At 37.9% G+C, this 18233-nt stretch overlaps 1 protein-coding gene across 1 annotated transcript in view; it reads right to left on the bottom strand.

The window, feature by feature from the left end:
* Nucleotides 1–18233, bottom strand: part of KIF13B (kinesin family member 13B) — a 160927-nt gene that overhangs the window by 47412 nt on the left and 95282 nt on the right. The window contains exons 12-19 of the mRNA XM_015812981.2: nucleotides 15604–15816; nucleotides 12661–12771; nucleotides 11107–11241; nucleotides 7231–7361; nucleotides 6327–6413; nucleotides 4899–5089; nucleotides 1196–1406; nucleotides 513–675 (exon numbers count right to left, since the gene is read on the bottom strand). Coding sequence (XP_015668467.2) covers nucleotides 513–675; nucleotides 1196–1406; nucleotides 4899–5089; nucleotides 6327–6413; nucleotides 7231–7361; nucleotides 11107–11241; nucleotides 12661–12771; nucleotides 15604–15816 — 1242 coding nt within the window. The remainder of the gene's footprint in view (nucleotides 1–512; nucleotides 676–1195; nucleotides 1407–4898; nucleotides 5090–6326; nucleotides 6414–7230; nucleotides 7362–11106; nucleotides 11242–12660; nucleotides 12772–15603; nucleotides 15817–18233) is intronic.

Genomic DNA, 18233 nt, shown 5'->3' with positions numbered 1-18233 from the left:
TTAAACAGTGGTGAGTCTGCAGCCTTTTTACTTAAATCAGTAAAAAGGAATGCCGTGAAGGTTACATAGTCACATAGCAATCCACAGAACTTGCCTAACCAGGTCAGTTAAAATCCTAGCAGCTGGTTTGCAAAAATTCAAAGCTTTAGTTCAAGATTTTTAGTAGTTTAGTGGTTTCTGGGTTCATTTATCCTTCAGTATAATAGGTAAACCCAGAAAAGGATTTTAATAAGTCATGACATTAACTAGTTCCATTAACATGGCCTGTCAGTAGTAAAACTGCACATCAATAAATGTAGAGCCACTGCAGATACATGCATGTTTTGAATAACAATAAGTAAATAAATCATTTAACTGCTCAGATTTTGCTAGTTTAAACTGGCTGTGAACTGCCCTTTGCCCTTCTCTAGCAAGTGTCCACTCCCATTTTATACACAGAAAATATTCATCTGGACTGCTACATCTTGGCAGATGACATACTGTATGTGTCTGAATAGACTTTAGTGCCTTACCTTTTTGTTTGCGTTAAGGCTTGAGGCTGGAATTTGGAGAGTGACTTTATATTCAGTCCTTTTGTCCATCTCTTCTGCAATGAAGCTGGCTTCTCTAACATACAAGTTGGCCTTCATAATCTGCTCCCTCAATTTCCTCAGGCTGCGGTTCAGCATCTCTTCTCTATTGCAAAACAAGGGAAAGAGAAAAAGGAGGATGGAATTTAAAAGAAAATATTTATTTAGAAACACACTGCAATAATCACACTGATAAGGATGTTTTGCTCTGGTGCAATCAGTTAACCATTTTTGCACAAATGAAAGAAAGGACTAGGGGGTGATAGCAGTAGTATTCCAATATCTCAGGGTTTGCCACAAACAAGAAGCAGCTGCAGCAGAAGTGGGTCAGCAGCCACATGGGCTCCTGCTGGATGCGGCTGTTGGTGCCGCCACCGCGAGGCGAGGCAGGTGTCATGAAAAATATAAGACACCCTCCAAAAATAAAACCTAATGCCTCTTTTGGAGGCAAAAATAATATAAGACCGGGTCTTACTTTTGGGGAAACATGGTAAAAAAGTTATTTTATTCATTGATGTATAAAATGTATCTATTGTCTTAATCCAAACATATGCCAAGATGAGTATTCTCCAAAGAAGAGAACAAGGAAAAATACCAGACCTCCAAAGTTCATTCCCTTCACCCACCTCTCTTCTGCCCACTGGCGTAAACGTTGCTGTGCATTGGGAGAATGGAAGGAAAACCTGTCCATGGTGCGGAAATGCTGCTTCTCAGGAGACAGGCGCCTCCGGAGCTGTTCTAGTTCATGCTCGTACATAAGTCGCTGCCGCTCCAGTGCTGACCGCTTCTCCTCTTCATGCTGTTGCTCTAGACTTTGTAAAATGGACTGCATTGGATCTAAGCAGAGAGGAAGAAAGATGTCACAAGGTAAAAGCCTAGAACAGAGGTGTCCAAGCTTGGCAACTTTAAGACCTATGGACTTCAATTCCCGGAAGTCCTTAGCCGGTCATGATGGCTGGGGAATTCTGGGAGTTGAAGTCCACAAGTCTTAAAGCTGCCAAGCTTGGAAATCCCTGGCCTAGAACAAACAACTCTACAATAAATTTAAGTGTGGAGTCACAGTCTGTGTTTCTTATACAGGATGGCAGCTTGGTTTTTAAAGGAGGACAGTTGTACACTCAGAGAAGTATGAGTGGATCTTTGCCTCAGTTTCCCAAAGATTACTTGGATAAACAGTTACCTAAATTAGTTTATTTCAGCTTCATTGCACCAGACCTAATATCACAGAAACCCAAACCTTGGTGTTGGGATTTTTCTTAATCTGGTCCAGATAACAAACTTGAAGATTTATTTGTTCTTCCCTACAAAAATAATTTCATTGTACAAAATTAAGCTCTTATTCCTTATATCTAATCTTAATCCTAATTCTGTATTTGTTTCTATTTCCTTATTTTATTCTACAATATTACTTTTAAGTTTACAACTATTTCTATCTTATTTAATTGATAAAGTTCTATTTTTATCTCGATATTCCATCTCTAACTTCCTATCTCCATGTTTGCAGCATTATGTCTTCCTAAATTAACTACTTCTTAGCTCTTTAAGTGTTTTCTTTACCCCCAGTTCTTCAGCTCCTATACCAGTCCCAGTACATTTGTATGTGAAAACTCTTTTCATTGCTCTATAGCAGGGATGTCCAGCCTTGAAAAGTTTAAGACCTGTGGACTTCAACTCCCAGAATTCTCCAGACAGCCTGAAGTCTACAGGTCAAACGTGCCAAGGTTGGACATCATGCTCTATAGCATGGGTCCCCAATCCTGGTCCCTGGACCGTCACTGGTCCACAGCATGCCAGAAACTGGTCTGCGCAAACAAGGGAAGCCCCATCCGTGGGATGCAGGCAGCACATAAAACCATGGCCCCTCCGGTCTGTGAAAAAACCTCTCTCCACAGAACCGGTCCCTGGTGCTCAAAAGGTTGGGGGCCTCTGCTCTATAGACTTGTGAATGGGCTTTGCTCTCCCCTCCCCCACCCCAGCACTCACAGTCCTCTGTTTCTGGAGTTGGTTTGTGGAGCTCTGCACCTGGGTCCCTGCAGGCAATGGGCCTGCTTTGGTTTGCAGATTCTGGTTGGCCTCTTTTCCTCTGCATCTCTCAGCTCTGCTTCTTAGTCTTGCAGTTCCAAGAATTGCAGTTTTCTTTCACTGTCTGAAAACTGCTGCCTTTGCGTTGAAGGTTTCTCTTTCCTGCTTCTTTGCTTTCTTTTTGGCTTGACTCTCTCTCTCTCTCTGTCTCTTTTTGACTCACACACATGCTGGCTTTCTGTTTTGTTTTATGGGATAAACTCTCCAATTAAGGAGAGGGTGGGGCTGCTGCTTTAACCCTCTTTCCCAGGCAGCACCAAAACTCTGGATCTTAAGAGGGAAAATAAGTGCCTGCTCACTCTGGGTGGTAAATTTACTTTTCCACAGTTGGTCAAATCACAATTAGACTACTGCAATGCACAGTGTATAATGTTGACCTTTAAGAATTTCCAGAAGTTTCCTTTGGCACAAAATGAAGCTGCTAGCTGTTAACTCTTGGCATAATGTTATGGCCATTTTATGTCCATTTAAATGGTTTGCACTCAATTCTGGTTACTTTTCATGTGTGATTCAACTTGTTGCTTTTCATCTTTAAAGCTCTAAACAGTTTATTTTGGGTACTCAAAGGATCTTCTTTTTCAGCATAAATCTTTTATGGGAGAAAGATTAGTAGGAGAGGCCTTTTAAAAGATAGGGTTCCAATTTCAGAGGTCAGCTTTTTAGATTATGGAATGGAATACATAGTCTCAGGAGTAGCTTCTAGTCTCTTAGTTTAGGGAAATAATCGATCATTTTTTTAAAATAATCTTTTGAGCTGATTATTATTATTTTGGCTGCCTTATCTCAGTAGACAGTATCTTTTAATTGAACTTGACTATGCGGGTTTGAATATGATTAGTACTTCGATGGGAAACCAATTGGGAAGTCAACAAAAGCTTGAAAGGAGGCCATAGCAAACCATTTCTATCTTGTTTCCAAAGAAACAACATGAATATTACCCAGGTAACCATCCTTAATTTTCTGGTCAAATGGAAAAAGATATTCAGGTGGGCTCAATAAATTAATAGCTAAATATGGATTTGTTAAACTACAAAAATATAGGATGACAGGCTAAATTACTAAAAAAAAGCACATCTTTGTTTAATACTATACTTGCCCCTACCAGTTACATGCAGCTTAATTCATTAGAGATGGGGACAATTGAGGCCAGTGTAGAAACAGATAGAAAAGATTATATGCAATTTAATACTGCATATTGCTCTTTTGTATGAGAGAGCTTTCAAACTCAATTCAATATTTGATCTTTGTCCAACACCTTGGGCTGGACAATACACTTGGGGGTGGGGGTATGAACAAATTATCCTCACTAAAATCTTGCAAAATATTTTGACCCATGGATATTAGGCTTATATGCAGACTGAGTTTCAGCATCTAGGCTATGGAATTAGCTGTACTAGGAGGATAAATGGAATCAGTATAAAAAACTATTAAGACTATATGTTATCTTTCTCTCTTCAGGCCATATTTTAAAGATGGCTAGGATATTTTAAAATGTAACCAGTTGTGGTCTATTATCTTTATGATTATGTTTCTATTTCAACTGTCTTATAATGCTAATCTTCTTTGATAATATAAACAAAGTTTTAATTATAGATTCATAGGTTTTCAAGTGTTATAAAACAAACCAAAGCTACACTCATATATAGCCTCTCACTACCTAGTTTATACATCCATGATATAATACCTGGAAATTGTATCACAATCATAAATGGGCCAAATTGTATAATTTTTTGTCGTATGCACAATGATGTCATTAGGCAGGTAGCATCAATGTGGTTTCCATAGAATGCTTTGGCCCCCAATGCTCATCTTCCATGATAACTTGTTATCACAGAAGTTCATTGCATAAAGCAATAGCAACAGCACTTAGACTTATATACTACTTTACAGCCCTCTCTAAGTGATTTACAGAGTCAGCATATTGCCTCCAACAATCTGGGTCCTCATTTTACCGACCTTGGAAAGATGGAAGGCTGAGTCAACCTTGAAACAGTCAGGATTGAACTCCTGGTAGTGGGCAGAGTTAGCCTGCAATACTGCATTCTAACTACTGCACCACCATTGCTTTTATATTTTGCAGATAAATCAAAGCAGAAAAACTTTCCCCAGTAAGCTATTGAGGGTAGTACTGTATTAAAATTCTTGTTCCAGATACAATGTATCTCACAATCATAACATAACCTTGGACTGAAATCACTTGCAAAATGACATACCATAAAGTGGAAACAATGCATCCACATTCCTTACCATTTCCTCCAAGAGCTTTCATAGTTACTTCCATATGGGCATATTCATAGTTGAAGCTGATTTCACTGGATACCTCGCTGGAGCTGTCTCCATCTAAATCCAGCTGTTCAGAGCTGTTGCTTCCTTTCATTGAACTATCTTTGTCTTCATCCTCTGTTTCTATTTTCTTTTTCTTTTTTGGCAAATTCAACCTTAAACAGAAAAGAAAAATGCTAACAAACACCACTCTTTGAAAACTGGTTTCATTTGATTTTGAAAAACAAATGCAGAGATGTCTTGTCAATGAGAGAAGATAATAGTATCCACTGCATTGAAGACATAAGATTATGGCTGCTATTAATGAGACACAGAGATCCTGAAGGTCAGCTTTCACCAATTGTTGGGCAAAATTGGAAGTTGCATTCTAACACACCAGGAGGATATCTGTTAGTGAACATGGATCTGGCTAAATTCCTTGCCAAAGCTCCACTAAGTTTTTGTCATAGCTTATGTATATTTCAAAAAAGTTGGTGTAGCAAAACTTATGTCTGAATTCATTTGTGGGAAAGGGGATACTAATATAATATTTTGTTCAGATGTTAAGTTACTTCTAGATAACTATTTATTTTGGTTAGGTCTTTGAAGTTAAACTTCCTTCTGCATTTGGGCCCTTTGCTGTACTCTATTTTAATTTAATTAATGCCAAACAAGTATGTTTGGAATTTCCAAATTAAAAAAAAAATTGGGCAATTACTAACAGTTTGAAATATTCTAAGGATTATGTTGGACTATCGTAATGTGTTCTACAAGGAGCTACTCTTGAAGACCACCCAGAAACTATAGCTGATCCAGATGTGATATAGACAGTGTCGGGCATGCCCTGGTATGTCATGTGAAACCACTGTTCTGTGAATTGAACTATTTATCACCTATAAGCTTTTCAGGGCATTGAAATGTGTAAAACATCTAAACATACAGAAAAGCCCAAAACACAAGGAGCAAGGAACATGTTAGTCATAGTTAAGGAAATATCTCTGAAAAAATGACCCAAGGGCCCCAGGTGGTATAGCAACACTGTAACAATTTTTAAAATAGTTCAGCTACTGTACAAGGTTTAACATTTTACTGTAAAATTATGATCACGACATCAAAGAAACAAAGACACAAAGAAACTGGGTTTACAATTTCTGAAATTCCTAGCTAGCATAGCCACTAATCTTGCTGGTTGGAGGAATTTTGGGACTTGTAATTCCAAAATATCTGACAGTTGCCTAGTTGAAGAAGGCTAAATTATCTTGACTTTTAGCAGGGGACAAGACCAGCAGATGCATATTGCAGAGTTGAGCCTCCACAGCCAGCTTTCAGATATTAAATGGTGTCAAAGGCAATCCAACTCGTATGTCTCAAAGCTGTAGCAATTAAAGAAAACGAAATGAATCAGCAGCTTACCGGAAAAAGTGGTTGTTTCCCCACAAAATTCTATCGCCGTGGTGTAGTTGTGTGGGACCTACAACAGCTGTACCATTCACAAATGTCCTGTGTTGGAGGAAAAAATAGTAAATATAGTCATTCCCACATCAAGAATTTGCCCTGCCCTTAATGCCATATGGCAATGATTAAGAAAAACATAATGCGAAGAACTTGTGTTGATCCCCCTCCTTTGAGCCAGAGCAGCAAAGCAGAGACGTTGCATGACAAAATAAATTGAAGATAACCCAACACATCTGAATACTTTCTTTTCCCTTTTACAAGGAAGCTATATCAATGCTCCTACAACTGGAGAAGGAAAATCTTTGGGTAGAATCTTATTCTTCCTGCTTGAAAGAGGTAGTCGTTTTTTCCAGTTCTACTTATCCCTTTGTAACAACTGTCCCATCTGCTGTTTAAAAACCATCCCAAACAAACCTCTTTTGCACCCACCAGATACATGCCACCAGGGAACAGAGCATGAAAATTTAGGAGAGGGAGCAACAACTGGTTTGAGCAATTTCCCGTGCCACTTTGTTTTCCAAAGCTGAAAACTGCATGTTGCTTGTTTCAGGGCTTCTGGTCAATGAAGCAGGGGGCAGGGATGTTCAATGAGTTCTCCCTCTCACTTTACTGAATACATAAACATTCTGAGCCAAGGAAGCCCACAGTTTTGGCACTATTATTTATTCCAATTATGTGCATGCATTTACTCTACTGGAAAAGTATTGGAATGAAAAAAGCAAGCAACAAGGGGAAACGTGGGTCCTTTCATTTAGCTACAAAGGTTCCAAAATCCAATTATGGAACTTCTTCCATGCTTCATTTAATCCTGATATAAGAGCAAAATCCTTGCCTCTGTAGACATAATACAGTACTCAGTTACCTAGTATTCTTCTGAGGCGTCAACATGACTTGTCCATCCCCAGTGATATCTATTATACAGTGTTCAGGAAGAATCCCCAATCCACAGAGCTGTATATCTTGGGAATTATCAGATCCAATGAGTGTGTGCTCCTGCAAAAGATTCAAGATCAGGTCCACTGAAATCCAACAGAAATTCATATTTACTTCCCACATATGAAACTGACCACTCTCACTTCATCTAGTCCAGCTATCTCAAAGTGCTCTAGCAAACTGTAATCTGTAAAATTATGGCTGGTTTCACATCACAATAAAGCAAAACTAAACAGATTGCAGCACAACTTAGCATCAAGTGTGCACTCGGTCATTACTTTCCCTTATACTTACTGTATAAAATCATAACACAGAAAAAAATGAACTGTGAAGAGGAAGAAGGAAAAGTAGAAGGAAAAAGCAAGCTCAGCTTCCAGTCCTCAGAGTTACAGATACTATCCAACCAGTTGAAATGGAAATAATCGACGATTGCCCTTTGTTTGTATTTGCTTTAATGCAGTGCATCCACTTTTGTATATCGTTTCTTTAACAACAGCAAAAAAAAAAAGGGAAAGTATGATGGCAGGAAATAAATGGGGGAAACAATGAGAGGATAAGAGAAAGAAAAAAAGAGACAAATCAAACTTCTTATTGAACTAGCTTTCCTTTCTTCTCCCCTGTATTATTTTTAAATTGGGGCACAATTCTGATAAAGAACAATATATCCAGCTAGTCATTCATCCAAGAAGATGCTGGCTGTACTATAATGGAAATTATACTGTTCTTGCCATTAAGTTTACTAATATTACTGATCTTCACCTGTCTTTCTAGGACAGTAGTCTGAATGTCGAAAGGAAAAAGAAGCATGCTTCATTGTTTCTTAAAATTCTATGAGCTTTTTTAACTTCCCAAAGCAGCTTACAGTAAAACAAATAAATATCATAGTAAAAACTCAATTACATTTAATAACATTCATCATAAAACCTCAGAATAAGAAAGCCATAGCCAAATAAGCCTGGAAAGCTGGGTGCTCTAGAATTGCTAAGCTATAGTTTACAACAGAGGTTTACAATCTTGGCAACTTTAAGACCTTTAGACTTAAATTCCCAGAATTCCCCAGCCAGCCATGATTCTAGGAGTTGCAAGTCCACAAGTCTTAAAAGTTACCAAGGTAGGACTCTCCTGGTTTACAGCATCCCTTACCTCTGGGATTGATCAACAACCATCTTTCTATTTTTGAATTCGAGCATCTGACTGAAGGTGAATTAGTTGGAAATGCTTTCTTCAGATCAGAAAGTGCTGCTTGGTTGCCTGAACACTTCGCACCAAGATATCAAGTGGATCTCGTTTTGTTTTGTGGCTGCAGGGAAGCATCATTCTGAGTAATCAAAGCATCCTTTATGGATGCTACCTGCTTCATTTCTGAAAGCAGAGAACACAACAATGGTCCCATTGAAGACCATAATAGAAAGACCGAATTGTAAGAGGGGAAATCAGAGTGGAGGCAGGGAACCTGAGGCCCTCCAGATGCAGCCTCCCTGTTGAATGTTGAATAACAATACTCACTGCAGCTGTTTGGAATGATAACTTTTTATGGATTTGGGCTTCATTGTCATTTTTATTTCTTTATAGTTTGACACTTGGAACAGATTCTTCCCTCAGACAATCTGGCATGTGGCTCATTTTAAACTTGAACAATATATCTGAATTGAAAGAAGGAAGGGAAGTGCATGCTATTAAAGGATGAACCTGTCAGAGGCTATGAACCACAATAACCATGCTAAAAGGCAAAAGAAATGGGCGCTATGAAGCTATTCTCTCAAATGTCTCTCTAGGAATGAAAGAACTAAAAGTAGGTTTGATTAAAAGATATATATTCACTATAAGCTAAGAAGATACTGAGTTAAATAATGCATAGAACTATTTCTCTAAATCCATTTAAACAAGGCTTACTCAGACAGTAAGATCTCAACTATTTTTTTTTTCAAAAAAAGAGCAAAGGTTTAACAAAATGCAAAATGATATCAGAAAAGATGTAATGTTATGTGAGAATGACCACGAGGGAGGAGGGGAAAAGATACTTCAGTTGCTTAAGGGTCACAAAAAAGAAATGTAGAAAGGACCCACCTTAACTGATCAGGCTGTAAAAAGAGATGGTGGGTTGTTTGTACTTTCAGATTTGTGAAATTATGTTATTATAGTTTTACAATATAGTAGAATTGACTGTCAGAGAAAGAGACTTAGGAAGTCTCCAACTGATCATGTTGTAAAAAGAGACTGAGCAATTTGTACTTTCAGACTTCCAAAATTATGTTAATGTAGCCTTAAAATAAAGGAGAATTAGCTCAGCAATTCTCCTTTATTGCTGACATGTTTCCTGTCTGCTTTATCCAGGAGGGCTGAGACTAGGAGAGCCTTCATATTGTGGTGAACCTTGGGGTAATATCCTATTATAAATTTGATCAGCACTGTTAACTCTAGCATATCTTAATAAAGAAGTCACTATTCTACATTCCTAAAGAAGGAGTCTAAACTTAATACAAAAAGGAGCTGAAATGATTGTGCTAATTTCCTCCCTCCTCTCTCCTTCCCTTTCTGAATTCTAAGATACCAGTATTAGGGTACTAATACTAATAATTAGGGTACTTTGGGTACTAAAATGAAATCTTAATATTTTGCAAATAGCTAAGGTCACCCCCTGCATGTATTCTGTTGCCAAGACATTCTTTGAAGGCCTGCACGCTGAGTAGCAAAGAAACAGATATGGCATCAGGAACTAGTTGGGAGGGGGGAGTGCCAGCTGACAAAGCTAGACACCTACACTGCCTTGAAATTCTCTGAAGCTATTCAGTCAGCTCTTTTGTTGCTTCAAGGGAACAGTGATGACTAAAGATTTCCCCAACCCCCATCCTTACATTCTTCAGGGTGCTAGCCCAATATAAATAGGATTACTGGTTCTCCTTAAAGAGGCAGCATTTAAAATAATTTCACAGGTCTGAATAAATTTATAAGCAGCTTTGACATATCTAAACAACATTATAAGAAAAAGAGCCATTCGTTGCATAACTCCCAGAAAGGTCTGCAATAGATAATACTATTTTATTGGCTTGCTTTAAATGGCAGCCTATCCATTTAGGAGCTAGCTTCACGAAGTTGCATTCCCTGCCTGATGCTTCTGCTATTGCATTATGACTCGGCATTATATGTGTGGTAATGCAAGCCATGATTGGGCAAGTCAAGTTCGCTCATAATCATGGCTTGCAACTGGCTAGAAAGCGAGAACTGGGAAATCTGTTTCAATTCCTTGGCAGCCAACCCCAAGGGGAGCAATAAAAATGACTTATTGTATAAAGCTGCTGAGAAATATTGTATAGTGTTTTAAGCGTTAAGTATTGAAGTATATATTTTCTCCAATCAGATTATATTCACAAATTGATGATGGTATTGAAAATATATTCATGGGGAATCTGATTTGCAACTGCACATATCAAATCATGATTGATACAAATCTTCTGCTTTTCATAATATAAAAAAGAATGACGCATACCCTAGTGTCTGTTGAAAGCAGTTCACAATTAACAATAAAATCTTGGGTTTGAGTACACTGACACTGAATAAATAGCTTTGTATCCTGAAGAACTCAGTTTGACAGAAATGAAATGTCACAAAATCTGCTTTTGCCCAACAAATCTGTCTTGATCCATAAGAAAAATTATCAAATCCAGAGTGGACTTTGAAATATTTTCTATGTGACTCTTTTCAAAAGCCAATGGATCTTAGAGAAGAATTCAGGAACAAGTTCTGTAAGAGCTTCTTACACTTAAACAATTTTAAAACAACCTCGTACATCTTTCTTGTATCTCACCTTTAAATAGTAGACCAAAAGTTCATTGAGTGCAGGGTCAGCATTCAAATTCACCAGAAAGCACTTGTTGTCACCCACTTTGATCCCAGATGACTGAAGAGAGATGCCAAGGCTTTCAAGTTGTTTCTGCCGTTCCTATTTGAGAGGAACACAATTACCATTAGAAAAACAACTAGAATTATATATTCTCCCACAATGTGTGATTATTCTTCACCCCGGACATAACAGAGAAAGAAAACAAAAGGCATAATCAGTGATTGGCTACTATAGCCCTATCCATCTCTTTGAATGGCTACGACCACAGCTGCTCTCCTAATCTGCAAATTTTATTTTGGATGAAAAACCTGCAACCCTTGGCCCACATTTGGTTCCAATCCCTTTTCTCAGATCCAGAATCTCAGAAATTACACTACCAAACCACTGAAAAAGAAAGGAATGAATACCAACATTTAGACTTAACTCATCAAATTAAGACAACATCGGCAATATAAAAAAGAAATGATCCTGAAATCACTGAGTTGCCCAATTCAATGATGTTAATGTTATTGTCCTGCAACTACAGCTTTTGGCTGTGCTCATATAGCCTAACACACCCCCACCGGGAAAAAGTATTGCTGATATGATTTGAAATTTAGCCATATGAAACACCATTTCCCAAGAAAATCTGGGACAAAAGTAGCCACTCTCAAAAAAAAAAAAAGGAAATATGTACATGATCCAGGGAAGAGGAGAAAAAAGGGTCAAGCTTCCTGTATAATTTAGTCTCAAGGGCCATTAATTGAGAAACCAGGGCCTTGGGTATATAAGCTAAAAAGGTATGCATGAAGATTAAGCTCCAAAGTATTTGTTCTTATCCGGTTTATTCCAACATGAAACTTATTTAGAAAAATGGTTCTTAGCAGGAATCACTGGTGGAAATAGGGTGTGGCTTTACACATATATAATGTCAAGAGTTTTGTAGAATTGTGGTGCAACAAACAAATGTTAATTTTCAGGCGAGTGCTCAATTTCACAAGTGTTTGGCTTTCTCAACAAATCTATGCAAGGTTTTAAGTGGGAACACCAATATTTCCTAAGATCTTATGAAGTATTTTTTATACCTTTGGTCCTTTAATTTTTTATTTGATTTTTGGATCCCATGGAGGCCCTCTGAGGGAATACTTAAAATAGGATTGGCTATCGGTACCCTTAACAGATAACAACATGCTGTGTGAATGTAGAGAGCCGTAGAACCCAGCCCATTTGCTAGTATGTCAGTTACTACCAGAAACATGTATCAACAATGATTTAGTTTTGGCCAACAACAAAGCCATGAAGGTGGCTTCATTTTGGCAGTCCAAAGTTTGATCTAGATGCAGAAGAAGAAGATCACTGCTTTTGCAACAATAATCTCTCTTTGAATTGACCATCCTAGGAATTAAAAAATAACTCATTCATAGGATCATAAATTGTGCTGCTTATCCAGAGGTATCATGAGCTTTCATAAAGGATTTGTTTAAATGGTGACAGTAATGATCATTATGTGCCAGCAAAACTCAATACAAAAATGCAGACCTGTGCAATTTCCTCTGTCTTCCTGAGCTTCTCTTCCCAGGTTACTGTCATCTCCTGGATAAGTTTTTCAGACTCTTCCAAACGTTCTTTTAATTCTGGAGATTTCATAGCCTAAAAGAGTAAGGGTGGGTGGGAAGTGGAGGTGAGAAAGAAAAAGCAAAATGTGGAATTATCCTTAGAAGGGTCATCAAATTAAGGTTTCATGCATTTTTCATGATCTTATCATTGTAATCTATATGACTGAAAAGTAGCTATCATGAATAATACATGCAGGAAACCTATGTCCTTATTGAGTGTAATATTGGGAGAGGATACCTGCATATTGATGGAAAAAGAAATCTGAACTTCCAACTCAGCATTTTACTACAATGCTGACTGAGAGGAAATCCAAGTGTAACAACTGCATATTATTATTAAATTTATTACAGTTACTGATCAGCATTTTGTGCAATTATTCTAATAGATTACATGGCTTAAATTAAAAGCATAAATATTTTCTAAAATCAATTGAAGTAAATGAAATAATTCAATTATATTGCTATAAATGCAGGTTATAAAATACTAAGGATTCTAAGTATTAAAACTAATTAATGGGATTATAAAACTGTTTTGTGAATAAAAAACTAAAATACTTACTTTATACTAAATATTAAACTGCAAAAAGGTAGGTATCAGGCATGTAGGTATGTGCATGTAGATGAGGCACGTAGATATGTGCATGTAGACATACAGGTATGTGCATATATATAAATCTTGCATGTATAAGCAAGCATGTATATGCAAGTATACATGTATATAAATTTTATTAGGATTGATGACTAGTCAAATATAACAGAAAACTAAAAAACATAAAACATGAAAAGGGAAAAAGTATATTAGTAGAATCCTAAAAGTTAAAGAAATAGTTTCCTATGTAAAGTGATGGCAGCTGAAATAAATTTTGTAATGTTGGACATGTTAGGGTTCCAGTTCAATTGTAAAAAGCAAATGAAGATGTCCTCAGAACTAATGAAACAGAATTATAGTGACTACAGAAAGGATATCTATGAAATATGTGGGCTAGAATTTCAGGTCCTTCCAAATTTTGGGTGAAGATCTGATTTGCAAAATGGGTATTATAATACCTGCAGAGGGCTCCAAAACTGCAGAAGGCAATACATTAAAGTGGGCTAAGGAAAAAAACTCTGCTGTGCTTTGGGCAGAAAACAGAATAGATAATTCACTGGCAGGAAAGCTTTCTGATTTAGATGTTACCAAATTTGCCTTGCTCTACAAGGAGAGCTTTATCAAGCACTCCCTGCCAAACTGCAACTCCATAATGCCGTGGTCAAAAGGGCTGTACGTGAGAAGTCTCATTGGTGTAAATCAACCTAAATTCTTGTTTTCCATGAAGAGGAAAATTTATCAAGAAGGATCAGGGCAGCCAGGGAGTTACTAGAAAAGTGACGTTTGAGTGAAAAATAAACCCAGCATGCACAGCTACAAACCTATTTATTCTCACAAGGTCAGCAGAGCCCAAAACCTGAGTTTTAGATTACTATTTCTATTGCAATATATGTGAGACCACAGCACATCTCCATCTTTTCTCTTGACCTACCAGAGTTCTGCAGAGTTTGGGCGTAACCTATTCCTCCACTGTCAGGAATTCTTGCTTTGTTCTGCATCTAATCCATTAGAAGAAATTCTAGCTTCATCCTGCTTCCAAGTTCCTTTATCTCACAGGAATGTTGTTCTCTCTATTTGATTGCATGTGTTTGTTTGCTTTTTAGGAACTAGTAAATGGAAACTATGGTATGATTGAAGCAAGTGCTGTCTTCTCCAACCTAAAGAGGTTGGGTTTCTGCAAGTTATATTCAGGTTGACTAGTGATTCTGGGAATCTAGCTTCTGAAAAACCATCTGCAATGGGTAAAAAAAGGTCCCCTGGAGCCCCTTCCTCTTTGTTGTGCTGGGCCCAATCAAGCCTGAAGTTCTATTTGGCAAGCTTCTGAGAACTTGCCCTGTAATATTTCAGGAATCTTCAAGTTTCTCTCAGGCTAACAATCCTTCACTAGTGTAACACTGTCTCTTAGGTTTCTTCTTTACTAAGCCATTCACCTTCAATAACCCAAACCATCTAGATCCATCTTAGCTTGCCAGCCATTACATTCCTCCATCAGAATTCTCTTTTCCAGAGATCTGTTTTTCAATACTCCACTATCTTTTACCAACTGAGCAATCCATATTTTTTTTCCTATAAGAAAATCTTCCTATGGAAGACTAAGCTAATTTTATTTTCAGCTTCCACTTCTTAGCTCCCTAGAATAAAATCCCTCAGTTGTCTTCATGATGGATTCAGAGGTGTAGCTTCTTGAGGCTTTCAGACACTTACACAAAAATAAAATATGTTTGTTCCAACAACCTGAGCCTGCTTCATAATGCCAGGCATTTGTTTCTGGGAAGTCTGTCTACAAGGTTTATACAGCAATATGGCTATGCTTCCGAATTTTGGAGATACTATTTAATATTTGTGGAACATATAACCTATCTTGCCAGTAGATCTGCTTCCAGCAAACCTGGAGGGAAGAAGAAGAAAATCTCTTGCACACAGATTCAGAATTGGCTGCTTACTGAACCTTGATCTGTGTGATGTGAGACGCAAGGTTCTGCCATTCTATTGGTGAATAGGCATAGCATGATCAGAGGAGTATTTGAGAGAGAGAGATAGGCAATCTATAACCTTGCCCTAGCAGAAAGCGCACTACTGGGCCTTCTCTTTGCAATTTGCAAAATCTAAAAAACTAGCAAACATATTCAGTACGCAGGGAACTTCATTATTCAAAGTCAGATTACATTATTTCCAAATTGGGTTGGAATGTGCTTTAAACTTGGAAGAGAGGGACATAATCTACTGATTGACTAAATGAATTATTCCTTCTGTTGCCCTTTGTGCAACAAGACTTACCTCTGCTTTGGTAAGCTGTTCCCTGAGTTTTTCTACCTCCTCCCTCAGTTCTCGGATGATTCGGGCATTGGGATCTTCATTGACCACGGCATGGTTCACAATGTTCTTGGCTCGGTCTGCATACCTCAAGGTAGAAAGTGTCTCATCGTAATTATCTGCTGCTGGACTGACAGTAGCAACCATTGCAGTTTTACTGTTGCCACCAAGGCTGTCCTGGGAATGTGAAATCAGAGAATAAGAATTTGAGGAGTTTTGATTGCTTGATTTAAAAAAATCATAAGGTCATCCATCTCCAAGATTAACAAGGAGTAACCTATCCATGACAAGGGACTGATTATACTTTGAGCAAAGCAGATGCCATACCACTTACCTTTGATCCCTCTGACAAGAAAATATCTACTGATGATATTTCTACAAAATGCAGACAGTAGGTGATATGTATATACTTTATGTTGGCTTCACACAACCAGGCACCCTGCACAACCTACCTCTGTTGGATAACAGTTCTAGCAAGCAGTTCTCAGACATCTAGAAGTCATTAGGCTGTATAAGGCTGATTTAAGTTGCCTACAAAATGTAGGTGTGCATAGCTGCTGGGCATCATTCATAAATGTTTTTGAGACATTCCTAATTATTGTGGTGAATTTAAGCTTTCATAACTCCCTAGTTTAAAGTTCAGTATAATTTCTTGCACATTTGCTTTAGATGTGGAAAACTCAGCTTTAAATCTATGCCAAGTAATCATCACCTTTCCCTGCCTGAGGATGGAGAGAAATGAAGATAACCCTATTATAATGCATAACTTTCTAAACCGTAAGACAAAAGACTAGATACTAATCAAAATCCAATCTTCAGCAGTAGCAATAATATATAGCATATTCCAAATGTATAAAGTCCTTCAAGAGCATTGTCTAAACCAGAGCTTTTCAACTTTTTCACAGATTGTACCACTTTTAGGACATGATAATATTTGAGTACCACCAGTGCTTAGCAAGGTGTCAAAAATTTGATGACTAAAAAGGGGGGGGTTTGGGTTTTACTGATTAGATTCATTTGTTGTTATAGAAATGGCTACTTTATAATATTATGAAAAAGTAAAAAGTTGAGGTTCAATGTTAATGCTTCCTTCTACTGCAACAGAGAAAGTCTGTTCTTTTTCCCTTCTCCCCCCCCCACTATTTCCCCCTTTTTCCTCCCCACTGTGTCCTACTATTTGCTTTTGTATTCTTGTATTTTATTCTGTAATCTAATAAAATATTACAAACTGTACAAAAAAGTAAAAAAGTACCAGTTTTAATTTCTTTGGTGGCTGTTCCTTTGCTGGATCACTTTCCCTTTGCACTGACAAATGTATGATGAATTTATGCATGTTTATTAATATGCACTACTACCAGCTAGCTCAGGGGTCTTCAAACTTGGCACTTTTAAGACTTGTGGACTTCAACTCCCAGAATTCCTCAGCCATCATGGCTGGATGAGGAATTCTGGGAGTTGAAGTCCACAGGTCTTAAAGTTGCTAAGTTTGTAGACCCCTGAGCTAGCTGGTCGGCCCTTCTTCCTCTCTCCCTTCTGAGCTCTTCCCACAGTGTAATAAGAATGCATCCCCCCATCCCTTCCCTGTACCCAGTGGTGGGATTCAGCTGGTTCGCACCACTTCGGCAGAACCGGTAGCTAATTTTTTGTTGCCCAGGCCCAGAATGGACTTCCGGAAGCGGCATCCACACAGAGAACCGGTTGTTCACATATTTGAATCCCACGCTGCCTGTACCCTTAAAGACACAGGAATCAAGTGCAAAGCAAGAAAGGCTCACAAAATAAAGAAACACATAAACTCCAGGGTTTTTTTTCTTTAGGCTGCCTCAGGCGTATTTAATCTTTAATGTTAATTAAGTTTAAAGTATATAAAGTATAGTAGGGTATTCAAGCCTTTTCACAAGCCTTTTTCCCATCTTCCTTCTGTGGGAATAAAATGCCTTCATAGTTTTAATATAGCTGAGCTTGTGATGCTAGAGACTTCTCCATAATAAGGCTTAGCTGATGACTACTTTTATTATGGACAGAAGCTTTCTTGAAGATACTTTGCAGGCACAAATTCTAAATGAAAATTCAAGGAAAGAACGAAAGAAGAAATGTAACATCTAGGCCCCACCACCAAAAGTTATTTGCAATCTCTCTTTTAAAGTCAACACAAATTAGATTTTTAAAGCAGATACAGAAGTGAATAACTATACAAGATGATTAAATCAAATAGCCATGCAGTGGCATAAAAATCCTGAAGGAAAACAAAAGAAATGATAGCTTCCCCTTGCCCTTGCAATTGCTAGAAATAACATATCTGTTTAGATTTCAAATGTTATGCTAGACACTGCCAGCTTTGAGCCCAGATTGGGTTCTTTTGCTGTTCTATCACAGTGCTTTTTAGCCAAGCCCAGGAACTCCACATTCCAAGACTTCTATTCAGCACAGGGGCAACAGTTGCTCAAAAGCATGACTGAAACCTTCAAGCAGTTGAGCACAGTCAATGCTCCTTTTCTCTGAAACCACAACACACTCAGTAACAACTAGGAAGGCTGTGACTCTGAACAAAGAAAGAGAAAAGCAAGGAAGGACAAAGGAATTTAACCATTGTT

Source organism: Protobothrops mucrosquamatus, unplaced genomic scaffold, assembly GCF_001527695.2.
Source record: "Protobothrops mucrosquamatus isolate PMUCROS unplaced genomic scaffold, P.Mucros_1.0 scaffold125, whole genome shotgun sequence".
NCBI lineage: Eukaryota > Metazoa > Chordata > Lepidosauria > Squamata > Viperidae > Protobothrops > Protobothrops mucrosquamatus.
This window is presented reverse-complemented; position numbering and strand designations above follow the sequence as displayed.